Source organism: Cervus canadensis, chromosome 30 (genome assembly GCF_019320065.1).
Source record: "Cervus canadensis isolate Bull #8, Minnesota chromosome 30, ASM1932006v1, whole genome shotgun sequence".
Lineage (NCBI taxonomy): Eukaryota > Metazoa > Chordata > Mammalia > Artiodactyla > Cervidae > Cervus > Cervus canadensis.
Window position 1 is genome coordinate 8,009,866 of NC_057415.1, and position 25,132 is coordinate 8,034,997.

A 25,132-nucleotide genomic window follows, 5' to 3' on the forward strand; every position below is an offset into this window, starting at 1 on the left:
TTGTATGCCTTGTAGATTTTTACTAGATACTAAATATTTTTAATTTTACATTGTTGGGCTCAGTTTGGACTTTGTCCTGGCATGCCTATAATTTACTTGAAAGCAGTGTGATTTTTTTCAAAGCTTGCTTTAAAGTTTTGTCAGAGTGGATTCAAATTAACCTCTTGTCTGTGAGAAGGTGCTGAGCAGGAGAAAAGAATTAAGTCCAAGGACAGAGTAAATGGAGAAGAATAGGACTCAAGAGCCAAGGAGAGAGCACCAAGGAATGAGCTAGATCAAGGGCTAAAGGCCTAAGACCAGCACAGCAGAGGGACTGCATTCCTGCAAAAGCCACCACGGGGGGTGGGAGGGAGTTTGTGCTTATATGTAAAACTGGGTTCTGGGCTTAGATAATCATAAGCAGGTTTGTCACTTACACTCAGAAGTAGAGTGTCATATGGACATACTCTTGGTGCAAATCTATCATCCTTGTCTCCACCCACTCAAAGGAAGAGTTGTGTCTGCTGCTCCATGTATTAATCAAAATTCCTGCCACACAATTACAAAATGACATCTCTGATCCCTCCTGTTATCCTATTCTAAATGAATCTAAATTGCAGTGCCACTAGTGGGAAGAAAAAAGATTTATTTACAGAGTTGTATAAGACAGTGGGAAGGGCAGGGTGGCAAGGTGCCCTGGGACCCTGTTCACACACAGGCTGTCCCCACCCCCTCTGTTTGCAGGGAGAGGAGTAGGGAGACCCCTTTCCCAGCCGTGGTTCCATGCTCTGGATCATGAAATGATCCTCTCTGCTTTCCACTAACAAACTTTATTTCCACACTTGCTCACTATCTGTGACCACCTAGCATCTCATACCCTTCACATGAGGCAGACTTCCTCCTTCCTTCTTTCACTCAGTCGTGTCCAACCCTTTGCGATCCCATGCACTATAGCCTGCCAGGCTCCTCTGTCCATGGGATTCTCCAGGCAAGAACACTGAAGTGGGTAGCCATTCCCTTCTCCAGGGGATCTTCCCGATTCAGGGATCGAACCCAGGTCTCCTGCATTGCAGGAGGATTCTTTATCATTTGAGCCACCAGGAAAGCCCTCTTTCTTCTTGGAGACCACATTAGAATGTCAATGCATGCAAAGGAAGATTCATTTTATGAATTCAGTGCACTCAATACAACACGGGACAGCCCAGGAAAGGCGAGGGGAGAGGCAGGTAAAACTGAAGAAGAAAAATCAAATGCCAAAGAATGGCATGTCTCAACCATCCTCACCCAGCACCGCAGATGCTCTGATGGTCAAACTAAGAAATAAGGGGGCATCCGGCCCCTGATGGGGGGAAACCAAATTCAAGAACATTCTATAAATTACACAAAGGACAAATTCAGGAAATAAAGAACTGGAGACTTGGAGGAAATGTTTCATTGTTGGTCATGATGATCAAAAGATAATGATGAACACACGCGCACACACTCACACCTCATCCCCCCGTCACAGGGCCCCCCACTCGCTGCTGGCGTCTCCGGCCATGCCCTGCAGCCCTAGTTCCACCCAGGACTCGGCCCTTTGCTGGGAATTCTACTGCCTGTTGTTAACTTCCTTCAAGGCGGTGCCCGGATGCTCACTGTGAAGAAAAGCCTAGGATTTGACCTGGGCTGGGTTGCAATGTCCACGAGCCCTTCTCCATCTCTCTTTCCCCACCTCTCTTCTTCGCTCCCCTCTCCCACCCCATCGTTGTTCCCCTGAAACAAATAGGATGGCTTCACTGGTCAATTCTTTACATGTACAAACACCAAAAGCAGAGCAAACGCCCCTGGCCACCCCCCTCCCCCCAAACCCCGGTGCTGGGAGAGCAGCCAGCGATGGGCCAGGCTGCCTCCGGAACTGCGGAGCTGCTGGAGCTGTCTGGCCGTTCTGGAAACTTCTTTGCCTCTGGGCTTTACCTCGAGGCCTCTTCCTTCAGCTCCTTGTTTTTCCGCACCTCCTCCGCGTGCTTGTCCTGAGAGGGAAGGGAGAGAAAAGGTCGGGTCACACCGACTACCCCGGGATAAAGGGAGATGGAGGGGCTGGAGGGCCGAAGCAAACAGTGTGGTCACCTCTGGCCACCACAGGAAGAGACACGCAGGGTCTGCAAAGGCATCTTGAGAAGGGACCAGAGGAGGCAGGTGAGCCTGGCAGGAGATGGGTGAGGGAGCTTCCTGGTGCCTCTGGCCCCAGGATGCTCGTTATCTGGGAACAGCTTCCCTGGGCGACCCACCTGGCAGGCACCACCAGCCTCTGCCACCCTCACTTGGCCGTCTAGGGGCTGATTACACTCCTTGACCTAATGTCAGGAGTAGCTCAGGAGAACTCACTGCAGGTGGCCCCTACACAGAGGCAACTGGACTGCCCTTGTGTTTCCCGTCCACCTCTTTAGTGAAGGTTGTCTTAAGCCCCTGGATGAAAGACGAGGGCTTGTAAAGCATAAATCAAATAAAGGATTTTGGAAAATGTCCAGCTCCACAAAGTGTGATAGAGAATCTTCTTTTGTTTCTTGAAAGTGAGTGTTAGTCACTCAGTGGTGTCCAACTCTTTGTTTCCCTGCCAGGCTCCTCTGTCCATGAATTCTCAGGCAGGAACACTGGAGTGGGTTGCCATTCCCTTCTCCAGGGGACCTTCCCAACCCAGGGATTGAACCCTGGTCTCCTGCATTGCAGGCAGATTCTTTACCGTCTGAGCCACCAGGGAAGCTCCCTTTGTTTCTGAGCATCATCAAACCAGACAATGGGCTCTGACTTCAAAGGCCCATCAGCTGTGTGACCTTGACCAACTCACTTCACTGATCAGACTCAGGTAGGGTCACAGACATCACTGTGGCTCAGTGGTAAAGAATCCGCCTGTAATGCGGGAGACCTGGTTTCAATCCCTGGGTCGGGAAGATCCCCTGGAGGAAGAAACGGCTACCGGTATTCTTGCCTGGAAAATTCCACAGACAGAGGAGCTTGGCAGGCTACAGTCTGTGGGGTCACAAAGAATCAGATGTGATTTAGCCACTAAACAACAAATGGAGAGGAGGTTCTTTTACCTCTAGAATTCTGTGATCTTGGGGTTCACCTCTAGGGCTTTTCACGGTCTACCTTCCATCCTTGCTCATGGTGAAGACATCTGGGTCCTCCTTGTGGGCAGGGAGCATGCCTTTTCCTCTTTGTATCAGTATCTCCCAGTTCCTCATCTGACACCAGGCCCATAATAGATGCTTAGTAAAGCGTGTCTTTGCCAGAGCCTTCTATCCATTCACATCCAGGTATGAATCAGCCTGGGGGAGACCCACTGAGGCAGCCCAAGGTCCCAGGAGGCACCTTAGACTACAGATCTGTCCCTGGAGAGACCCTAGAACTTTCCATGGCCCTGGAGAAAGCATGGGGAATGGTACATCTAGGGCAGTGGTTCTCAACCTTGCCACGTATCAGCATGATCTTCGAAGCTTATTAAACTGAGGCCCTACATGGACACAGGGGAGGGTGGAGTGGAGGGTGGGATGAACTGGGACAGTAGCATTGACATATGTACACTACCATGTGTAAGATAGATGGCTAGTGAGAAGCTGCTGCATCACACAGGGAGCTCAGCTCAGTGCCCTGTGATGACCCAGAGGAGTGAGATGGAGGGGAGGCGGGAGGAAGGCTCAAGAGGGACAGGTCGTATGTGTTCATGCAGCTGATTCATTTTGCTATACAGCAGAAATTAATACAACTTTGTAAAGCAATTAGACTCTAAGAAAAAAATTTAATATGAAAAAAAACTGCTGAGGTCCTCAGGCACCATCCCTAGTGAGCCAGGATTGGTGGGTCTGGGGTTAGGGTCCAGGTACCTGTAGTTTTCAACTTTACAGCAGGTAAGTCTGGTGCTGACCCTTGGGGACTCACACAAGTACTGATGCAGAGGCATTGTTATAGGTGCCTAGCAGAGCAGACACCACACACCTATCTCATCCTACCTCCTGTCTTCATCGGTGAGCAAAGGTGAAGAGGGGTCAAGAACCCAGAGGAGTGAGGCCCACCCAAACATCTGCTCTGACATCATGCTCATTTGAGACTTATCTCACCCACACAGCTCTTCCTCCAGACCTTGGACTTTCCCAGTCTCTCTAGTTCAGAACCTCTCTCTATTCCCTATATCCGCTCTCTGGACGGATCCCTAGGTTCCTGGACTCCCTTTCCTGGGCCTGCAAGCAGCTCCCTGTCTGACAAAAGGCTGGCAAGATGCTTGTGGTCTGGTCTCCCTGAAACAAGCAAAGGAAGAGCCACCTAGACTCACAGTCAAAGAACACGGTTCTGTTCCCAGCTCCATTGCTTAGTGGCTATGTGACGCTGGGCAAGTCATTGGACCTTCCTCTGACATGGATTCTTACTGGTAAAAAAAGATAATGCCTGTCCTGTTCATTGCATTGTGAGGATAGGGGTATGATGAAATAAAAGTGTTTTGCAGTCTTTCAAATCGCATATCATGGCTTTATCCTCAGTATTTTTCTTAGGTTTAGCCTGACTGCCCAGGCCACATCCTGTCCCAATCCCTGATTTCTTTTTCCTGCAAAAGTTTGTTCCTACCCTTCTCTCAATAACTGAGGAAGCCTGAAATCAGACCCAGAACACTCCCCTCCCATCTGATACTTATGGAAGGCTTGTTGCCCCCCAAAGGATGGAGAAAGAAAGTGGATGGGGGTTGCCACATGCTGGCCAGCTGCAGGGCCTACACAACATCCAGATCCCCTGTGAAGAAACCAGATCTTTCTAGTAGCTGTGCCAACGGCCTGAGCCTCTAGGTGGATGGGCAGGAAGGAGCGGAGACCACGCTGCTCACCATGGGATGAGGCCACCGATCGGGTCCCGGGAGTCACCGCGCAGCAGGCGGCGCCTGGAAATAAAACACAGAGCTGGAGCTCTCCCAGGAGCCGCAGGAGAAACTGGGGCAGCCTTGGGACTCAGGAAACGAGGCCAGCGCGTTCTCAGCAGGATGGGCTGTGCTGCTGCTGACACGTGGGACCAACCCCAGTCTCTCACGTTTCTCATATTCAGGTGACATCGTTAGGTTTATTGACAAAAGGCAGAATATTGGAGAGACCGGTGACTCACTCAGCCCACATCAAGAGGTTTGGGGAGGATCGTGTTTCTTGCTCGGTGGGCAGCTCAGCTGGTCATGCCCTTGGCCTCAAGCCAAGAGCTCAAATCAGCATCTTTCATTAAATCAAATCAGGGCATTTAAGGATGAAGCCAGGAATGTACAAAAGCATTCAGCAGGCTTCCTCTGGAAGATAAGAGGTCTAATCTCCCTCAGACACTGAGAAATTTCAATTGTGTAGCTGGGCAATTCATCCCCCCAAGGAATTCATGGTTTTTGGTTCATTGGTTCATGGTTCTTGGCTCAGTTTACGGTTCTTGCCTGCCACCTCCCAAGTACTCCCTTGGAACTCTCTAAGGATCTAACCTAACAGAAACGTGGCCACTCCTGCCTGAGGCTGCTTGCTCCCTGGAATGATAGGCATGTCCATTGTACTTGCCGTGGAAGGAAGAGCGAATCCTAGGAGTCTCCTCTCCAATCCGAGACCTCTTACCTTCTCTTGCAGCCGTTCCAACATGGCGGCAAGGTGGGCCTCCCGGTTCTCCTTATTGGATTCCATCTTCTGGGCCAGTTTTTCCTTTGCCATCTTGATGAAGTTGTTGTTTTCCTCGATGGCTTTTTGGATCACCTCCCGCTCATGTTCTCGCTTCTCTGCCAGGTGCTTCAGGAGCTCTGCTTCCTGGTACTGTGGGAGCATGAAGGAAAAAGGAGGCCCTTGCAGGTGAGCAAGCCAGTTATCATCATAACTTAAGGGCTGCACACCCAGAGTGCACACCTCCCTGAGCCTCGGCCCCTGGCCTGTTGGCAGGAAGCAAGGATGCTTCTTGGGTTCTCCCACTGGGCTCTCATCCTCTTTTTCTCATTGCCATCATTCATCCATCTATCCATCCATTCATTCATTCACAAAAAAAGTGATCAGATACAGTACTGTAGCAGGCACTATTCTAGCAACTTGGGAAAGAAAAAAAGTCTAGTAGAGACAAATCATACATAAATAACTCTAACCCAGGCTAGCTTGTGACATATGCCTTGAGAGGCAGAAATGAAGCACTATAGGAATTCAAGGGTGATCATCATTTTCAGCTTCAAAGATGAAGGAAAGCTTACACAGAAACAGCATCAGAGTTGGGCCATAAGAATCCATAGAAAGAAAGGAAGGCACACCAAAGGGTGAAAGCATCGGGTTGGCCAAAAAATTCTCCTGGGTTTGTTGTAAGCACTAACCAAAAACCCAGATAAGCTTTGTGACCAACCCAATATACCATGCCATGACCTTCTTCCCCCTCCCCCAGTTAAGGATCCCTTTCCTTAATTGTCCAGCCTTTCCTTAAATTCTTAGTGTTGGCCCAGGTCACTCTAAGGTCACCTCTTGGAGGCATATAATATAGCATCTTCTTCCCCTAAGCAAGCTCCTAAACACCTGGGGCTTTCACATCTTTGCTTCTCTTCATAGTGTCTCATTCCCTTCCTGGTATCTGGAGATGCGGCCTTCATATCTAGAGGTTGGTGGTGACCCGACTCCAGCTCAGAACCACCTCCTGTCTTCTTCATCTTCCTCCCCATCACACCCTGACAGGGAAGAAAATGACAGCCACTTACCTTCCTCCGCTCCTCAGCTGCTTCCAGTTTCTTCTGGATTTCTTCCAGCGATGGGTCTCGCCGTCTGGGGAGGGAGGCATTGAACTCAGGCACCCCATCGAAGGAGGGTGGCTTCAGGATGACTTCAAAGGACTGTCCAGAGGTGCATTTATTCAGCTCGATGACTTCCATGTCGGAAATGACGCACCAGTTCAGGTCCACGGTGTCTGCTGCAGAGAACAGAAAAGGGGCTGCTCACCCTTCCTTGAAGACCATACAGGCCCGCCTATAGCATGCACACATATGAGGGAGGGCCAGGGTCCCCAAGGCTGACCAAAGGCCAGGGTTCTGGGTCTGTCCTGAACATGGCACCCAAGCGCGCTGGGCTCTGATGGGGCTGGAGTGGGCAGCCACGGGAGGGTCTCTGGCTCCAAGAACAGGAGCCCCAGGACAGGGGATTTCTAATCATGGCTGTAGCAACTGCCTTTGTTTTGCTTCTGCCACAAGGGTCCCCCCTTAGCTGGGCTCTTGCTCAAACTGGCTTGCCTGGGAAAATCCATGGACAGAGGAGCCTTATGGACTACAGCCGTGGGGTCGCAGAGTTGAACACAACTGAGCGACTAACACTTTCACTTTCAAACTGGTGCCCATGGAGGCAGCCAGCACCCCCCGCCCGTCCACTCCTCACCCCACTACAGCTCTGACGCTCGGCCTGCGGACCTCTCCCCCCGCCCCCTCCTACCCTGCTCTCTTCTTTCTCTCCAGTCAGCACTGTCTCTCCGCTGGCTCTCATCTTTTCTCCTACACTGTCTCCCACACCAGCCTAAACAGAAAAAACAATCTCAGGTGACCCGAGCATTCCCATCTCTCGTTTCCAGACCAAACCCGTACCTTCCTTTTAAGCCCCAGGAAATTAAGAGGTGACCTGGCTTCCCCAACCACCAACCCCCTCAATCAGGACATGGCCAGTCAGCGTTCCTTATCCGTATCCTGGGACCTGTCACGGGGCTCGGGCAACACGGCCATCCCAGAAACTCCTCGGATAGCCAAAGTCCCTTCCCACCTCTGGACTCGCTCAGAGCATTCTCGACCCTTCACTAAAGAGACAATGGGCCAGGGTGTCTGGTGATTAACACATGACTGTCCCTCTTCTAGGCTAGGTGTCCCTGAGGGCAGACTCTCTGTCTCCTTGGCCTCTGCATCTTCCACCACATTTGCTTGTCACACAGGTGAACAAAAGCCGAGATCAACGGCACTCTGAGAGGGTCTGACTCAGACCCTCAGATGCTGTCTGGTCCCCCAGGTCGCCGCCCCACTCCCACCATCACGTTGCATGTAGACCCCCCAGAATCAGCTGCAGTGACTTTCCTGGCTCTGGGAAAGAAAATGTGACGTGGGGCGGAATCTCAGGAAACTAGGGTGAGTATGCTGGGCTCCTGGAGACAAGCTACCGGAAGCCTCTGTCTTCAGTCCCCCAAGGGTGGCCCTCATGTACCTTCGTATTTATAGGATGACTTATTCAGGGGGTCGGCCAGGAAGCAGGAGCAGAACAAGGACACCAGTGGGAGCTCCTTCATCTTCTCCTTGTAGGCTGTGGAAACATGGACAGGTGAAGAGGGCAACCCCCTTTCTAGACTCAGAAACCAGACCCCAGGGGTCACCAGGCTCCACAGAGGCACCCAAACCACCCAGACCCTTGCACGGTGACATAGCCCTTTCTGCCCTAAGCAGCTCTCTTTAAGAATCCCTGTGTGTGATTTGGACCCACTTCCGCCCACCTATGAGAACCTGAGCCTGCCAGAGCTCCCAGAGGACCCTATCCTCTCTCCAGTGCATCATCTCCCTTTGAGATACTGAACGCAAGAAATGCCCGCAGGTGTGGACCCCAACAGCTTCCCAGGTCTCAGTGATAAAGAATGCAGGAGACTTGCAGGAGACGCACGTTTGATCCCTGGGTCAGGGAAAATCCCCTGGAGAAGAAAATGGCAACCCGCTTCAGTATTCTTGCCTGGGAAATCCCATGGACAGAGGAGCCTGGCGGGCTCCAGTCTGTGGGGGTCGTAAAGAGTTGGACACAATGGAGCGGCTAAACAGCAACAACATGGACCCCAAGCACCAGTGCCTTCACCCCAGTGTGCACGCTGGACCTCCCTCTCTATTTCCCCCCATGAGCCCAGGATATTCCATTCCTTTCACTCTAGGATAGAGACAACACACACTCCATTCTCAAGGCATGTGGCAGTAGTTCTATGAGGGCAAAGAAGGCCACCACCATTCCTGTGATCCTGTCCTTCCCTGGGTGACAAGGTTAGGCTGTGAGCCTTCCCTGATCATCCCAATGCAGTGGTCAAAGCCAAAAGGGCTGATGTCCCTCCATGAGGGCTGGACAAATACCCCCACCCCCATCTGGTCACTGTGTGTCTGGAGAGGGTTTGGAAACCAGGAGGTCATGTTTAGAGCTGATTTTTTTTTCCACACCACTCGGCTTAGAGGATCTTAGTTCCCCAACAAGGGCTCGAACCCGGGCCCTCAGCAGTGGAAGCACGGAGTCCTAACCACTGAACCACCAGGGAAGTCCCTAGAGCTGATATGTTGAGTCCAGTCCAACCCAACTCCTCCAAGCCCTGGTGTGTGCTCCTGCCAGTCCCTTCCCCACCCCCACTGCCGCAACTCACCCCTCATTTCCTTTTACAAATTGAAAGCAGGATTAACTGCAAAAATGTTACATAGCCATTGTAGAAAACAAAAAACACACTCTGATGAGTGAAAGGAAGAAAAGCTCAGCTATGATCCCACCCACCACCTCGAGATCGTCTCTACCCCTCAGGTGCATTTCCTTTTATCTTCTCTGGGCACATGTAACTACAAACACATGTGTCCAGAGAGACCCTGTGCTGTGGTGCCCGTAACATAAGTGGGGTTTTGTACTTACCAGCAAGGGTCATGTTTTCTGGAATATGAGAGCTGAGTCCTAGTGAAAGTCAAGGTAAGTCTGCTCCCAGCTCAGGATACTGTCACAAATCCAAAAAATAAGAGCATTTTAGCTGACAGCTTATTCGCATGAGGAAGGTCTTTTTACAACCAGGGAGGAAATTTCAGGATCATCTGTCCCCCTCCTCCAGGCTGAATTTCCCTTCCCTGAACACCAGGCCACCTCTTCCACATCACCCAGTCAAGTTCAGTTGCCAAGTACAATAAGAGCTTCTTCATTGACTTCCCAATCTCAAGACCCCTCGAGCCTCAGACATGGCTTTCCCCAAACTGAATGTATCGGTAGATGTTCATTTGTCTCCTTGTGCAGCTCAGTGGCCTGGTCCAATGCAAAGGTTGAGGTGAGGGAGCAGCCCTAAGTCAGAATCACCTGGGACATATTCACAAAATAACTCTGTGCCCTGAATTTCTCTTACACTCACCCCAGACCTTCCTGTCCAGACCATCTGACAGTGGACAGAAGATGTCAAAATACCTCTTCAGGGTGGTACATATATATGCAATGGAATATCAGCTGTAAAAAGGAATGAAACTGGGTCATTTGTAAAGACATTGATGGACCTAGAGTCTGTCATACAGAGTGAAGTAAGTCAGAAAGAGAAAAGCAAATATCGTGTATTTAAGTGTGTATGTGGAATCTAGAAAGATGGTACAGATGAATCTATTGAAGGGCAGGAATAGAGATGCAGATGGAGGGAAGGGACATGTGATATAGGGAATGGACATGTGGACACAGGCGGGGAGAGGTGGGGTGGGATGAACTGGGAGATTAGAATTGACATATATGTATATATACATATGTACATTTATTCATTAACCATGTGTAAAACAGATAGATAGTGGGAACGTACTGTATAAAGCAGGGAGCGCAGCCTGGTGCTCTGTGATGACCTAGAGGGGTGGGATGGGGTGGGCGTGGGGGGAGGTCCAAGAGGTAGGGGATATATGTCTACATAAAGTTGAATCACTCTGTTGCACAGCAGAAATCAACACAACATTGTAAAGCAAATATACTCCAGTTTTTAAAAAAGAATATTAAGAGTATAGTTATTCTACGATGTCATAATAAAACAAAATAATTTTTTTTGAAAACCTAAAGAAAAACCCAACAAAATACCTCTTCAGTTGCCCCCTCACTCTCTTTTGCTCATCTCCAGAACCACTGTCCTAAGCCCTGCTTGACCCCCTTTAAGACAGTCCTAGACTATGAAAAGAGACAAATACTGAATATTAATGTGATCATCACATGATTCATGCAGAGATGGAAATCAGCATTGGGGATTACTGCAGGACCACAGAGATGGGCTTTAGACTCTGCATGAGGTCTGGGGAGCCAGAAAGGACCCCTGGTGTTAGCAGCACCAGTACTGCATCTTAAATGATGAGTCAAAACTAAGCAGGACGTTCTTCTGGGGGAACAGCACATGCCAGAGTTGGGGTGAGGGAGACGTCCCTGGTGGTCCAGTGGTTAAGACTTCTGCGATCCCAGTGCAGGGAGCCCGGGTTCTATCTCTGGTCAGGGAACTAGGTCCCACATGATGCAACTGAAGATCCTGCATGCCGCAGCTGGAATCCGGCATAGCCAAACAAATGAATACATTTTTTTTTTTTTTAATAAAAGGGAGAATCAGAGTGAGAAAGCTATGGGGGTCCCAGGCTGATTGATGCTGGGCCAGAAAGTGTGAAGGAGGAGGTGAAACAAGAGAGGCAGGAAGGAAACAGACTGGAGCGTGTCTGGAGGACAGATAGGAGGCAATAGGATCTACTGAAACCTTCTATCTGCTGGCGTGAGGAACAACCAGCAGTGAGCCACCATCATGGACACCACTCGATCCTTGGTTGCTGTGATAGTTCATTCTTGTGTCCGCTTGACTGGGCTAAGAGAGATGGCCAGATGGCTGGCAAACAACATCTTTGGGTGTGTCTGTGAGGGTGTCTCTGGAAGAGATGAGCGTTGAGTCAAGAGACTGAGTAAAGAAGATGGTCCTCCCCAGTTTGGGTGGGCATCACCCAATTCATTGAGGGCCAGAGTAGAACACAACAGTGGAGAAAGGGAGGATTTTCTTTGCTTGAGCTAGGACATCCATCTTCTCCTGCCCTCAGGCATGGAAGCTCCTGGTTCTTTGGCCTTTAGACTTGCACTAGGATTACTCAGGGTTTCCTTTATGGCACTAGTGGTAAAGAACCCACCTGCCAATGAGGGAGACATAAGAGATGTGGGTTTGATCCCTGGGTCGGGAAGATCCCTGGAGGAGGGCACAGCAATCCTCTCCAGTATTCTTGCCTGGAGAATCCCAAGGACAGAGTAGCCTGGTGGGCTGTAGTCAGTGGAGTTGCAAAGAATCAGAAATGACTGAAGCGATTAAGCACTCACGCATGCAGGATTATACCACCGGCCTTCCCAGGCCTCCAACTTGCAGATAGCTGATAGCAACACCTTTCGGCCTCCATAAGTGCATGAGTCAATCCTTCATGATACATCTCTTTCTATATGTAGCCTACTGGTCTGTGTCTCTGGAGAACCCTGACAAACCCAGCCATCCTCAGTGGTCACTGTGCCAGCAGAAGGTGACATGAGCTCACTGCCTGCCACCCCAGGAGGGAAAGGGACTCTGAAACCGACTTAGAACGCCTTTCTTTGCTTACTGGGGTATTTTCCTTCTGGGATCAGGATCAGTACTGACTGGAGATGGGCAGGGGAGTGGATGGGAACAAGAGGCTCCACCCAGGCTTTAGGGCTGGACGAGTGTGGGGGCAGACACAGGCTTCGTCTCTCTTGTAGCAGTCACTAGTCACGTCACACGTCTAACCTTGTTCTCCCCATGTTAATTCTGTACAGAGTTGTCCAAATGAAATGAGAAAAGCATCCAGCAAAAGGGAGCATTTCATAAATATTAGTTTCCTTTCCTCTGCCTTTTACATCAAGCTCACTACCAAATATTACACACCTACAGGTAAGGACTGCCGTCCCCGTCTGCACATGAGGAAATGGAGGCTCAGAGCGTTTGTGTAACTTGCTCAGGGTCACTCAGCTAGAAAGTGAAAGTGCAGAGATTTGAAACCAGGTCAACCAGACTTGAATGGCTCCCTCAGCGCCTCTGTGTTCTCCTTGTGCTTTGGAGCCAGAGGTCCCCACCAGGGCCCCTCCCGATGCAACACAATAGGCCTCTGTCCTCGGAGTCAAGTTGACCCTGGCAGCACCACTGAGTCCCCGAGCAGAGATGTGGGCAGAGTGCCCAGAAACAACTGCTCTGGTCATGAGCTCCGTTCCACACCATCTCCCACTCATGACCAGGCTGCTTGATGGGGCGACTGGCAGAGGGAGTGAGACCTTGGCAGGAGAGGGCACAGCCTCAGACCTCAACCTGGGTAATGGATCAGAAGTGAGGGTGGTCCGCTGGTTAAGACTCTGAGCTTCCACTGCAGGGGGCAGGGCAGGCAGGTTCCATCCCTGGTTAAGATCCCACATGCCACGGGGCAAGGCCAAAACAAAAAATTCAATAGAAAAATAAATACTTGTTTTTAAAAGTGGGGGTTCAAATAGGAAAGAGGAGGCAGAGTAAGTACAACACCCTGAGGAAGAAGGAGATCAGGCTTTTTCTGTGAGTGTGGCTACCTGGAGTCAGGGACCACGTCCCTTGGCTGGAGCTGAAAATGATCATTAAGACCCTACACTCGTGGAGCACGTGACTGATTACAGTCCTGGTTGCCTACATTATCCCAGTTGATCTTTGCAGGAGGCTAGGCTGGATTGATAAGACAGGCATTGTCAGCTTCACTTTTAGGTGAAGAACTTGGGGCTCAGAGATGTTAAGATTCTTAGCTAAGTATACACAGCTAGTTGGTGTAGAGCTGGTGCAAGTCTTCTGACTTATAAGCTCATCTCTTATAGCCAGTGGAAGGACTGAATGCTAACTACTGTTTCCTCCATTGTCCTGGGGACTCAGGTAAAGGCAGTCTAGCCTCAGGATATGATTTAATGAAGACTATGTACTAGGTGCTCTCTATACATCAATGAAAGATATTATGCAAGGAGTTTTAATTGCAGGAGGAATCAAGTACAAGTCAGATAGGCAGAGAAGGAAGACAGGGCAGGGAAGAGGAGACCTCCTAGAGATGGGCAGAGGGGACTTCCCCAGCAGTCCAATGGTCAAAGATTCTGTGATTTCAATGCAAGGGACAAGGGTTTGTTCTATCCCTGGTAGGGGAACCAAGATTCCACAGGCTATGCAGTGTGAATAAAACAAAAGAAATTTTTTTAAAAGATGAGCAGAGGTATTCGTGGCCATGACATTTGCAGCTGTGAGCTCTCAGTTTCACAGGGTTGAAATCTGCATCATTAACCATGTGTATTTATAGAGCATCTACTATGTGACAAGTGCTTTCACTTTGATTTTCATCATAGGACTTACTACCCCTGTCTTAAAGAGGTGTGAATTGCAGCTCAGAGAGGCTAAATGGCATTACCAAGGTCACTCAGTGTAGGGCGTGGAGTGGTGTCCTCGAACCTAACCTGTCCACATCCTAACCCTTGCAGTTTGGGAATGTGACTTCTTTGCGCATTTAAGTAAGTTGGATCTCAAGATGAGATCATTCTGTCTGTCCAGGTGGTACAAGCGCCCTTATAAGAAAAATGCAGGGGAGAGATGCACAGAGAGAAGACCTTGGATAGGTGGAGACAGGCTGGAGTGATGCTGCCACAAGCCAAGCAAGGCCTGGAGCACTGGAAACTGGAAGAGGCAGGGGGAACCCTCCCCCAAGTCTCTGGGAGGGGTAAGACCCTGTTGACATCTTCATTTCTGAACTTCTGGACACCAGAACTGCACGAGATTGAATTTTTGTTGTGTTCAGCTGCTAAGTTTGTGATCATTTGTTACAGTAGTCCAAGCAATGTAATATACTTGATAAGCAACAGGGCCAGGATTCATTCAAATCCATGATTCATTCGTTCATTGTATCTAAGCTACCAGTATTTTTATATGGTCTGATTTGGTTCTCAGGATAATCTCTGGGACTTCCCTGGTGATCCACTGGTTAAGATTCTGGGTTCCCAATGGAGGGGTCATGGGTTTGATCCCTGCTTGGGGAACTAAGATCCCAAATGTCTTGGAGCTCAACCGAAAAAAAAAAAAAAAGATAATCTGTGCATGAGTACCTGAGGTATATGGTACCCTTATAAATCCTCATGCCAATAGTCACAAAACATCTACAGCACTCAAGACTCAAAAGAACATTCTAAGAAAGGATATGGGGGTGGGGGAAGATTCTTCTGGAAGGGCCCAACAATGCAAAGTGGTCCTGAATCCCTGGGTGGTGGTGGCCACAGCAGGGAGCCTGACTGCAGTCCTAATTAACCTATGGCATCAATGTGGGTGGTGGGCCGGTCCCATCCCCTCCCCAGCACTCAGCCTTGCTACCTGAGGACTCCAGGTTTCTTGTGGGTGACACCCAGATTGGACACTCACAGCTAGAAAGATATGGTTATGCTAACCCCTGACCTTCAGGCCTTCTGAAGCAGCTCTCAGTCCTCTGTTCTCCCATCTTAAACACCAACCTCCCAGGCCATTCTCCTGGATGCATCCCATGGACGCAGGGGCCACAGACCAGCCCTAGTCTAGAGCCCAGGGCCCTGCAAGCTTGTCCCAGTGCTGCAGAGTCTGTCAAACGGCTTGGCAGTGTGGGTCGGGTTGTCGAGTCACCGCAGAATACCTGCAATGGAGAGGGGCCACCAGGCCTATCCAGGGACTACCAGAGAGGGGCAATAACGGGTGTTATTGCCAAGGTCGGGGAGGACAGAATGCTCAGAATTCAGGGAGGCAGGTGAAGTTTAACAGACCATAGCGGCCAGAGTAGGGGATAAGGCTAACAGGTCAGGCCCATCAGTGGGAGAGTCTATCCAAGACACCAGATATCAGAACATCATCTGGCAAAAACCCTTGCTGAGGCTCAGCTCTGGCCCTACCAGAGTATCCCTGCATGTTTTCTATTAAGGCAGAGGCCAATTCCAGGCCTTGGGTTGCCCCTAAGGAAGACCAGGAAACTGACCATATCCAGCATTAGAAGCTCCCAGCAACAGAGTGGGAACATGTCTCAATCACTCAGCCGATAACCACAGAACCAGAGCCAGAGTTCAGGACCACAGCCTCCCAACCGGCCCCGCCTCCCCGCCCCATCCCCTGGGGCACAGTTCCACACATCTCTGATGGGTGCAGACTGGGTCCTGGAGAGGCAGGGCCTCTGTCCTGGCAGGTACTGATCAAGCTTAGCCAGTGGCGAGAGGACTCACGCTTCAGGTGGCAAAGGTGAGCGGGTGATGGGGTTACCATGCAATGTGGATTCTGCCGTGCTGCTAGTCTTGCAGTGGCTCTGGAACTTGCCTGTGTGCTGGTTGTGTGGACTGGGTTTACAGGTGAAACAGAGAGGGCCCTCTGGGCTGCATGCAGGATGCATTGGGACCAGTTGCTAGAATAGGAATAGGAAGATCAGAGATCTCCAGACCAGGGAAAGGTACTTTATCTTCTATTCAGTAGGAAGTCACTGGCATCCTTTGAATACAAACAAAGAGGGAAAATGGTGATGCTGAGGATCATTGCAATAATAATAGATACCACTTCTTGGGCACCTCCTTGGTACCAGAAAAATCATAGGCATTATCTCAATTTTATCTTCTGAGGTCCTTTTATAATCAGGAAATTGGAGCTCAACGGAGTCAGGTTAATTACACAAAGTCCTACCGGTAGTAAGGGGCAAAGCTGGAATTTTCCGTCTAAAACACGTCTCTGTCTTTAGATTATATTGCTAGTGCAAAAAGATTCATCTGGGCAGCACCAGCTTGGGGAAAAGATTAGGAGAAGAAGACTGGAAGCTGAGACGAGGCACAAAGTGATTAGGGCCTGCCTAAATGAGTTAAACCCTGGACTATTTGCATCCATGCAGCACTGTTTTCCCATTTGCAAACTGGTCCCTCCTCTTAATCCAGCTCCAGCATCTAAGAGTCTGTGTATGGAAAAGCAAGCATTTTTGTTGATGGATTGAACCATTAGCATAGTTGGTGAAACTAATCAGTCAGCAGTAATCCCACCGAGCTGAGGTCCAGGTCATCAGAAGACACAGAATGAGGAAATCTTGGTTGGGGGTAGGGCAGCCAACCATGAAGGTCTAGAATCAAGGCTGTGGACAGAGGAGGGATCTCTTGGTGGGAGGAAAAAATCAAAGTGAAGAGATCAGAGCCTCCAGTTCTCCCCAGAACATGAAAATGTCAAGGAAGGAAGAACTGGCCATCACTAGCTAGGGATTCTCAACTAGGGGCAACCTCACTCCTGGGAAACAAATGTGACTTTTGGAGGACTGTTTGACTGGAGGTGCTAACGGCATCCGTGTGATACCAGGTAGTCTAAATGTCCTTCATGGCACACAACGATCCCACACAACCAACGATTGTCCCTTCCATAACGCCAGTGTGTTCCTCCCTAGGGACTGGGTTTCCAGATGTCACACTGAGTTGGTGGCAGAGGTGGAACCAAATCTCTGAATTCCAGAGACAGTGATTTTCCCTCTCTCCTCCCACACAACAGGAACATCCCACAGGTGGTGGGGGGGAAACTTGGGGGGTCCACCAGAGCCACTGATGGTGATAGGGATGCTGAAGGACTTTTTTACAAGACCAGAAATGGTGACTCGTACCCTCAGGCTTTCTATAAAGCAATCAATAGCCAAGAGCCAATAGAGAAGAGTATCCAGCTCTCAGATGCCATGTGGCCATTTACTGGGTGCATGCCTGACCTCTGGAGGCATCTTTGACCATCCACATGACCCGAGTGAACAAGCATTTTATTTGTCATTGCAAGTTCTGCCCAGAAAATGCCATCAGGATGTATCAAATCCCCTGTAGACTATTTTCGAGAGGAAAAAAGCTAATGTGCATCCAAATGGTTTGAATAGAGTGGTTCCTGGCAAGAATGTTCAGAGACAGTGAAAGAACTCATAGAATCATGCTGTGGAAGCTCTGAGTTCTGACCCAGGCCGTTTAACCACAAGCAATAGAGGAAACTGGCTCTTTTGATTTGTGCCAATTACCAGTATTTTTTAAAGTCCTGTTGAAATTATAACATTTACCTGAAATACACTGCATGAGCTGCCTAAATGTCATGGAATCATATCATGTCTGTACAGTAAACCTGGTTATTTCATGTTGATCCAAAGGCTGTGATTGGCAGTCATGTGTCTCATTTGGGTTTTCTTTAAAAGAAGAGATAAATTATTTTTTCATGACTGTGGTTTTCATTCTTTCCACAATATTTGTTGAATATTTAATTCCATGACAAGCCCTCAGCCAGGTCCTAAAATAACCACAGGGTTTTCAATAAGGAAAAAAATGAATGGGTCCCCTGGGTGGGAATTTAGAGTCTCTGGAAGTTTCTGCTAGCCTTGGGCAAGTCTCTGGCAGTAATAAGGACCATGTTATAAAGGGAGAAGAGTAGGTGTTAGGGTATGGGCCAAGAACGGACGGTTGAGACTTGCAGAGGGACACTAGACAAGGCAGAATATAGTCACTCCCCCGGATCCATGGGGGAGTCTGTTCCAGGATACCTGCGGATACCAAAATCCCTGGATGCTCAAGTCCTTGTGTGGTTCAGTGGGCCCTGCCTGTCCGTGTATGTGCAACCTGTGATTTTAAGTGATTTTGGGAACTGATGAGTGTCTGATCAGCACCTGCTTAGGTCTGCTTCTGAGGCCCCAAGGGGAAGAAATGGTGGGAGCCCTGGCCAAGAATAACCTCCAAACTGTCTCTAGCAGGCTGAGAAATACAGCTTCATTTCCTAGAAAGAGTGCTTCTAGGAAATAAGGAGACATCACCTGCTGGCAAATGCAGAGCTCCGATGGCCTAAGTCTGAGGGGCCCGTCCTTGTTGTTGGCAAGCCAGAGGAGGAAAATGAAGTCTGGAAAACAGCCCCAAATAATCCACAGTGATGGTGCTTTGGGGGCTAGTTTTATTTTCCATTCGATAGATACAGGAGAATCCACACACTAGACATATGAATCAGGCACATGGAGGAACTGACACATAGACACTCTTGTACTATGTATGAAATAGATAACTAGTGAGAGCCTGCTGTGTACTTAGGGAACTCTACCCAGCGCTCTATGGGGACCTGCATGGGAAGGAAATCCAGAAAAGAGGGGATGTGTGGACACATGCATAGCTGACTCCGTTTGCTATATAGCAGAAACTAACACAACATTGTAAAGCAACTATAATCCAATAAAAAAAATTTTAAAGCATAGAAACACACACACAAGTCCGGATCATGGGCTTCCGTGAAGGGTTGCTGGATGGAGAACAAGGATCTGGGAGCCAGCTCTGTGTCACATCCTGGGGTCAGAGCCTTTGGAAGCATCAGCACAGAGCCAGCCCCTGTCACCTTACTCCTGGTCACGACAGGAATGCTTCATGGTGCTTTACGGCTTGCCAGGCACTTCCGTGTGTGGGGGTGTGTGTGTATATATATTTATTCCTTTTACTGATGATGTTTTAATTACAAACATACCTAATATATTTCAGAAGATCTGTGTGACAGAGAAAAGGAAACAAATCTCTGTCATTTTGCTACTCTTTGCTATTGGTATTTCCTTCTAGTTTTCTGTTTTTTTTACATAGTTATCATCACTTTTATCCTTTCATTCTCCCTAAATTCTATCCAGTAGATACTATTAAACCCACTTTATAGACGATCAATTCAGGAAGGTGACTTGATTTGCCTAAAGTCATATAAGTCAAAAATCATAAAGATGGGATTTATGGAATCCCATAAAGATGGGATTTATCAAAGCCTTCTTATATTGGGTTGGCCAAAAGGTTCATTCAGATTTTCCCATAAGATGTTATGGACAGTGCTGAATGAACTTTTTGGTCAACCCAACATCATAGTTCCATGGTACTTCCTGAGACTCAAGGCCAAGTATAAATGTAAGGAAGATGAATGATTGCCTGGGGCATGTGTTTGAAGGGCACACAAGAGCTTGCCTGTCCCAACTCTCCCTCCCAACCACAAGGACCCTAGTCTCCACACTGAGCCCTCTTTTGCATTAGGCTTTGCCTCAGGAAGTCACTGTTAAAACATACACACATGACCTACCAAGTGCAATCAATTAAATAGTGTTCATTGTCAGCAGAGAACAAGCAATAGATTTGTGAACACTTCCAGGGGTGAAGTTCTGTGGCCATAAATGGGAGGAGCCCTGGAGATCTTTCAGCATTTCTGGTGTGAACCATCTATGTTCAGATAAGAAGACAGAGGACCCAAGAGGTCCAGTGTTGTTCCCAAGACTAAGTCGGAGGGGCAGAGCCTGGTTTATGGCCCCACATCTAACTACACGAGAGGGAGACTCTTCTCTTTTGCAATATTACTCCTGTTTCCTTGTTCTTTCATTCTTCTCCGATGCTTTGTAAGTTTTACATCTTGATTTTTTCTTGAAGTTAAAGTCATGTATGTCTACAGGCAGACCTTTGGAGACATAGCAGGTTCAGTTCAAGACCACCACGATAAAGCAAATGTTGCAATAAAACAAGTCAGATGAATTTTTTGGTTCTCTGGTAGGTATAAAAGGTATGTTTATCTATACTAGAGTCTACTAAATGTACTATAGTGTTTTGTCTAAAAGATACTTTATTGTTAAAAAATGATGGTTATCCATCATCTGACAACATAGGGTCGCCACAAACATTCAGTCTGTAAAAACTGCCATACCTGTGAAGCGCAATAAAATGAAGAATGCATGTAATTTCATTACATGAAGAATAGAACAGTATCTAATGATTTTCTCTAGGAGATAAGAGCTTTAGCACACTTTTACTTCCTTTCCCTACAAACCTGATTTTTGTCATAGTGACTTGGATTTTCAGTTCTAGAGTATCATTATTGATTTATTTCTTACATTATTCATTCAACAAATACTTTTGGAGAAATATTTACTATAAGCACAAGGCGAGGTAGTAAGGAGAAATACAATGATGAATTTTATATATATATATATATATATATATATATATATATATATTCCCTGGCCTCCAGATGTTTAACATTTGCATTCAGCTTTCTGAGCACGTTGATTATAATTAGACAATGACTCTAAATTCTAGCATTTTCTTTCTTGGTGGTCATTATCAATACCCCACCTTTTTTGTAGTTGAGTCCTTTAATGTGATAAAACTCCTTGATTATCTAGACTATGCTGGAGTAATTCTTTTCCAGGAGGGGTTCATGGAGTCCTTGTTGAGTCCTTGTCTATCTGGTTTGGTGGTAGGTGTAGGAAACGGACAGACCTACTGTGGGATCAACAGCCCCGTTGGTTTGTGCAGTCAGCAGATAGTCAGTCCACCTGTTCACACACACTCAGTCTGAACCATGCTCTCTACCCGGTCTGGATTTCGGGGCCCCAATACCCAAATGACCCACTGGAACGCTGCACCCCGCCGGGTCTTTGAACAGAGAGTCTGCGCTTAGCGCCTTTCTCAGGATTCGCACTCACTACTTGGTTCTCTGAGCTCTCAGGTCACCTGTGCCCCATCATAAATTAGGCCACCATCCCCAGATTCCTGCCTCATCTGATCTGTTCAGTCTGGCTTCTGCCCACCACCCACCGCTAAAAGCAGGACCCTAAAAGGGTGGACACACAACGGTCAGTCTGCAATGATAGAAAAAACCAGTGAGCTCAACTGGGGAAGCAGCATCGGTGTGTATCGGGACACAAGCGTGGTGTATTGTGTTGGCCAAAAAGTTTATTCGGATTTTTAGCCAAGTGTGATGGAAAAAGCCGCACAAACTTTTTGGCCAACCCAATACCTTTATCTGTGTGTCTCCCTGTCTTCCTCATGGGACTGAAAATGTACGAATCTCAAAAATGCTTTTTAAAATGTCAAGGAAGATTTTTTTTTTTTTTTTTGGTTCTCACTCTTCCGCCAAAGAAAAGGACAAAAAGTAACCTTTTTCCAAGACTACCACATCTCTAAATACAGCAAGTTCTAATTTTAAAAGCAAATTAAGTTATATATGATGCATGTTTATTTCCCAAGCCAAAAAAGGGGGAGGTGAGATGGGGGGGGGAGAGAGTTTGGTTCCCTACAGGGCATTATAAAAGTTTGTTCCCTACAAGCCATCACAGATGGCTTGTTTTAGAATTTTCCTCCAAATTTCTCTTCTCCTCCCCACCCTACCCTCCAAAATGTCCACCTACTCAGGATTTCAATATCTCTGGGAATTCTGTATCTCTGTATCTCCAAACAATAGTCTCCAGGTAAGCGGGAAATAATATAAAAATATCAAGGGGATCTGGAGAGAGGAGCTTAGGGATTCAGGAAAAATGAAGCCTTTCTTTGTTTCTGATCTTGATTTTTTAAAAAATATTCAATGATTTAAAACAAAGAACCCCAAAGATCTGAATCTTCCCCTTCTATATGATTGGTTTCATGTAGGCACTTTCTCTCTACCTCTCTCTTATGCTCCTTCTTTGCCATTGTCTCTCTTTTCTGTTCCAGGACCTCGCTCTCTGGATCTCAGCTTATGTCTTTACTGCTCTATTTTAAATCTTGCCAGTCAGCTCGCATCTGTCCCACAGGGAAAGTGTGGTTAAAACGACCTAATTGGACAAGAGAAGACAGCTAACCTCACTTGCCCCTAGGAATGTCTATGATTGAACCACAGTGAAATCTAAATATGAAGCCAGAAATAAAAGATACTCCCACTACCCATCAGCATAGTATGTCTGTTCCATAGTCTGCTCAGAGGGGACCATATTACACCAGACTTCTCTGTCTTTGATGGGTCATTTAGAACCGTCTCTCCCTAAAGAGATATAGTATTCCACTTAAAACAACACTTGGAGTTTGGGCACTTATTTCGTACCTGGGGCACTAATGAACAAAACAGCTCTTCTTGTAGGAAGCTAACAGTCTACAACATGGATGAACCTTGAAGACACTCTGCCAAGCGAAATGAGCCAGTCATAAAAAGATAACTACTGCAGGATTCCACTTTGATGGGGGACCTAGCGTACTCAGAGTCACATTAATGAAAGTACAAGGGGAGCTGCCAGGGGTGGGGTGGAAAGAATGGGGAGTTATTGTTTAGTGAGGATAGAGTTTCAGTTTGGAAAAATGAAAAAAGTTCTGGAGATGGTGGCGATGGTTACACAACAGTGTGAAAGTATTTCATATCACTGGCTGAACACTTTAAAATGGCTAAAATGGTAAATTTCACGTTACGTGTATTTTACCACAATCAATAATTTTTTAAAATTTTAAATGAACTTCATAGTCTAGTAAGAGTTATCTACAGGTTTACAGTCTTATAGTTAGAAAAAATGGTAAGAGGTTATTTAGCCCAATTTTTCTCAATCCTTTTTCTTACTGGAATCCACAATAAAGAACCACATTTTATATTATGATCCAATATGGATATGCCATGATACTGACATATATATGTATATGTATATACATATATATACACACACATATGATTATATCTATGTACATGTATATACATACACATATATAATTGAAATATAAACATAAGTATATTCATATTTACTTATGAATGTTGTTAAATATATTTATAAATATAATAATATATTTATATTTAAGATAATTGAGAATATGTAACTAAAAATGGTATAGGAAAGCATTATTGCATGGGATGCATTTTTACTTTTTTCCTACTCTGTTTTATCCCATTTTATCTAAAAAAAGAAAATAACAAGTCACAACCCACAAAATTGATTTCAAAATCCACAAACAGGTCTCAATCTGCAGTTTGAAAAACACTGATCCAGACCAATCTCCAAGACAATGCAGAAATCTCCTCTATGGCTACCCCGCTGGGTGGTCATCCGACTTTGGCTTGGATGCCTCCATGATGGGGGACTCACTCTCTACTTTGCTCTGCGGCAGATCCTCCAGCAGTTGAGGATTCTTACCCACTTCAAACCTGTTCCCAGAGCAGCCTGGTTGGAGCCAGGGATCCCAGATGGGCTGGGACTTGCTGACAGGTGCTCCAGCCCTATCGATGATAAGTGGGCTTCAGGGAAAATGACAGGTCTTCCCAGAGGCAAGGTGGGGGCATGGGAGAGCTGAGGCAACGCAGGTCTGGCTGGCCCTGGAGGGTGGGGCAGGGTCTCCAGGCGAACCTACCTCCATGCGGTGGTTGGATTGCCAATCAGACCTTTCCCTTCTGCTAGCTCCAGCACTGGGATTATCCCTTAGTCTGAAGGATGATCTCATCCCCCGCTGGCACCCTGACTCCTGCCTATGGGAGAGGCTTCTGCCCCCTTGAGGAAGCCTCAGCCTCGGGGGAGACTAGATTCCCCCACATCCACCCTCAACCTCCCACCCACCCCACAGGTCACTGCTGGCCCCCCCTTCCCCCCTCCCCACTATTCTAGCCTCTGGGGTCCCTTCTCCAGGCATTTGGACAGGTACTATTGGTATATTTCTCTGCTGCCCTAGGGGGTCCTGCCCTTTTCAGGATAATGAAACTCCTCCACAACTGACCATGCCTTCCAAGAGGAATAAAACAAAGGCAGCATGCCACGCAGGGACACAGCTGGCTGCTGGCTGTCAAAACCCTGTGTCCCCGGGATGAGGCGGGGACAATGCCTAAACTCCTGGCGAAGGCAGTGGGCTGAGCGCTGAGGTTGGGGGGTGTCGCGCCCTGGCTGGGACTACAGGCAGAGACCAGGGTGTGGCAGGTGTGGGTTCCTGCAGATTGCAGCCTCACAGCCATCTGTCCCTGCCCAGGTAGGACCAGGTTGACCTCAGGGGCGGGGCGGGGCAAGAAGAGATGGTGAGCTCATTGTATTATTAGAACCAAGAGGAAAAAGCAACCCAGTGCAGACGGAGGAGAAAGCAAAGGAGGCTGCCAATGGGCAAGGGAGACAGAAGAGCTGTCGCTGAGAAAGGAAACGTAAACCACAGGTCTGCTTTCAGTTTGTAAGGGCTCTGGGGGCCAGAGATGATCCAGAGAAAGCCAGACTGAATAAAACCCTTCTCCCTCAGCAACAAAACATTTTTATGCAGAAAGAACTCATTGTGGACGGCTGATCTGTAAGAAGCTCTGACGATTCCCACCCATCCTCTGTCCCCTGAGGTCCAGAATAGAAGAAACTCCTGGAGCCCACCCTTGCCCCTCTGCCAAGCACCATCCTTTTCGCCTCACCCCTTTGCCCCCAGGATTTGGCAAAGTTGAATTGAGTGAAACCAAAAGGCAACACAATAGATACCAGACTCCTCGCTTCTCCTCTCTGCAGCTGCTGTTTTTCTTTTCTTTTGTATGAAAAGCCTCAAATAATTTGCATCCCATTTCTCCTTACCTGCAGTCCAGTTAGAAGCGAGCTGCCGCCTTCTTCACTCCCTCAATTAGTGGTACCCTGGGCTTCTCTCCACATCAGCACCACTGCTCGGCTCTCACCATGACATCACCTCCG

The 25,132-nt window shown here is 47.9% G+C and overlaps 1 protein-coding gene across 4 annotated transcripts; it reads right to left on the reverse strand.

Annotated features, from left to right (window-relative positions):
* Nucleotides 1-1,396: 1,396 nt before the first annotated feature.
* Nucleotides 1,397-25,132, reverse strand: STMN4 (stathmin 4). Of its 4 annotated transcripts, XM_043453804.1 has the most exons (8): nt 25,019-25,132; nt 9,597-9,675; nt 8,160-8,255; nt 7,407-7,487; nt 6,686-6,894; nt 5,580-5,771; nt 4,829-4,882; nt 1,397-1,988 (listed from the first exon to the last, which is right to left on the reverse strand). In XM_043453804.1, the coding sequence occupies exons 2-7, from the start codon at nt 9,607-9,609 to the stop codon at nt 4,862-4,864; spliced, it is 612 nt and encodes a 203-aa protein (XP_043309739.1). In that variant the 5' UTR covers nt 9,610-9,675; nt 25,019-25,132; the 3' UTR covers nt 1,397-1,988; nt 4,829-4,861. The 4 variants fall into 4 exon arrangements, with proteins under 4 accessions (XP_043309739.1, XP_043309741.1, XP_043309738.1 ...); XM_043453806.1 differs by lacking the exon at nt 7,407-7,487 and having other exon boundaries at nt 25,019-25,130; XM_043453803.1 differs by lacking the exon at nt 4,829-4,882 and having other exon boundaries at nt 25,019-25,127.

Coding starts and splice junctions, on each gene's coding strand:
- STMN4 (XM_043453803.1), bottom strand. Junction 6,895..7,406: donor GAGAGAAAGAAGAGAGCAGG/GTAGGAGGGGGC, acceptor TGTTCTCTGCAG/CAGACACCGTGGACCTGAAC. Junction 5,772..6,685: donor CAGCTGAGGAGCGGAGGAAG/GTAAGTGGCTGT, acceptor ATGCTCCCACAG/TACCAGGAAGCAGAGCTCCT.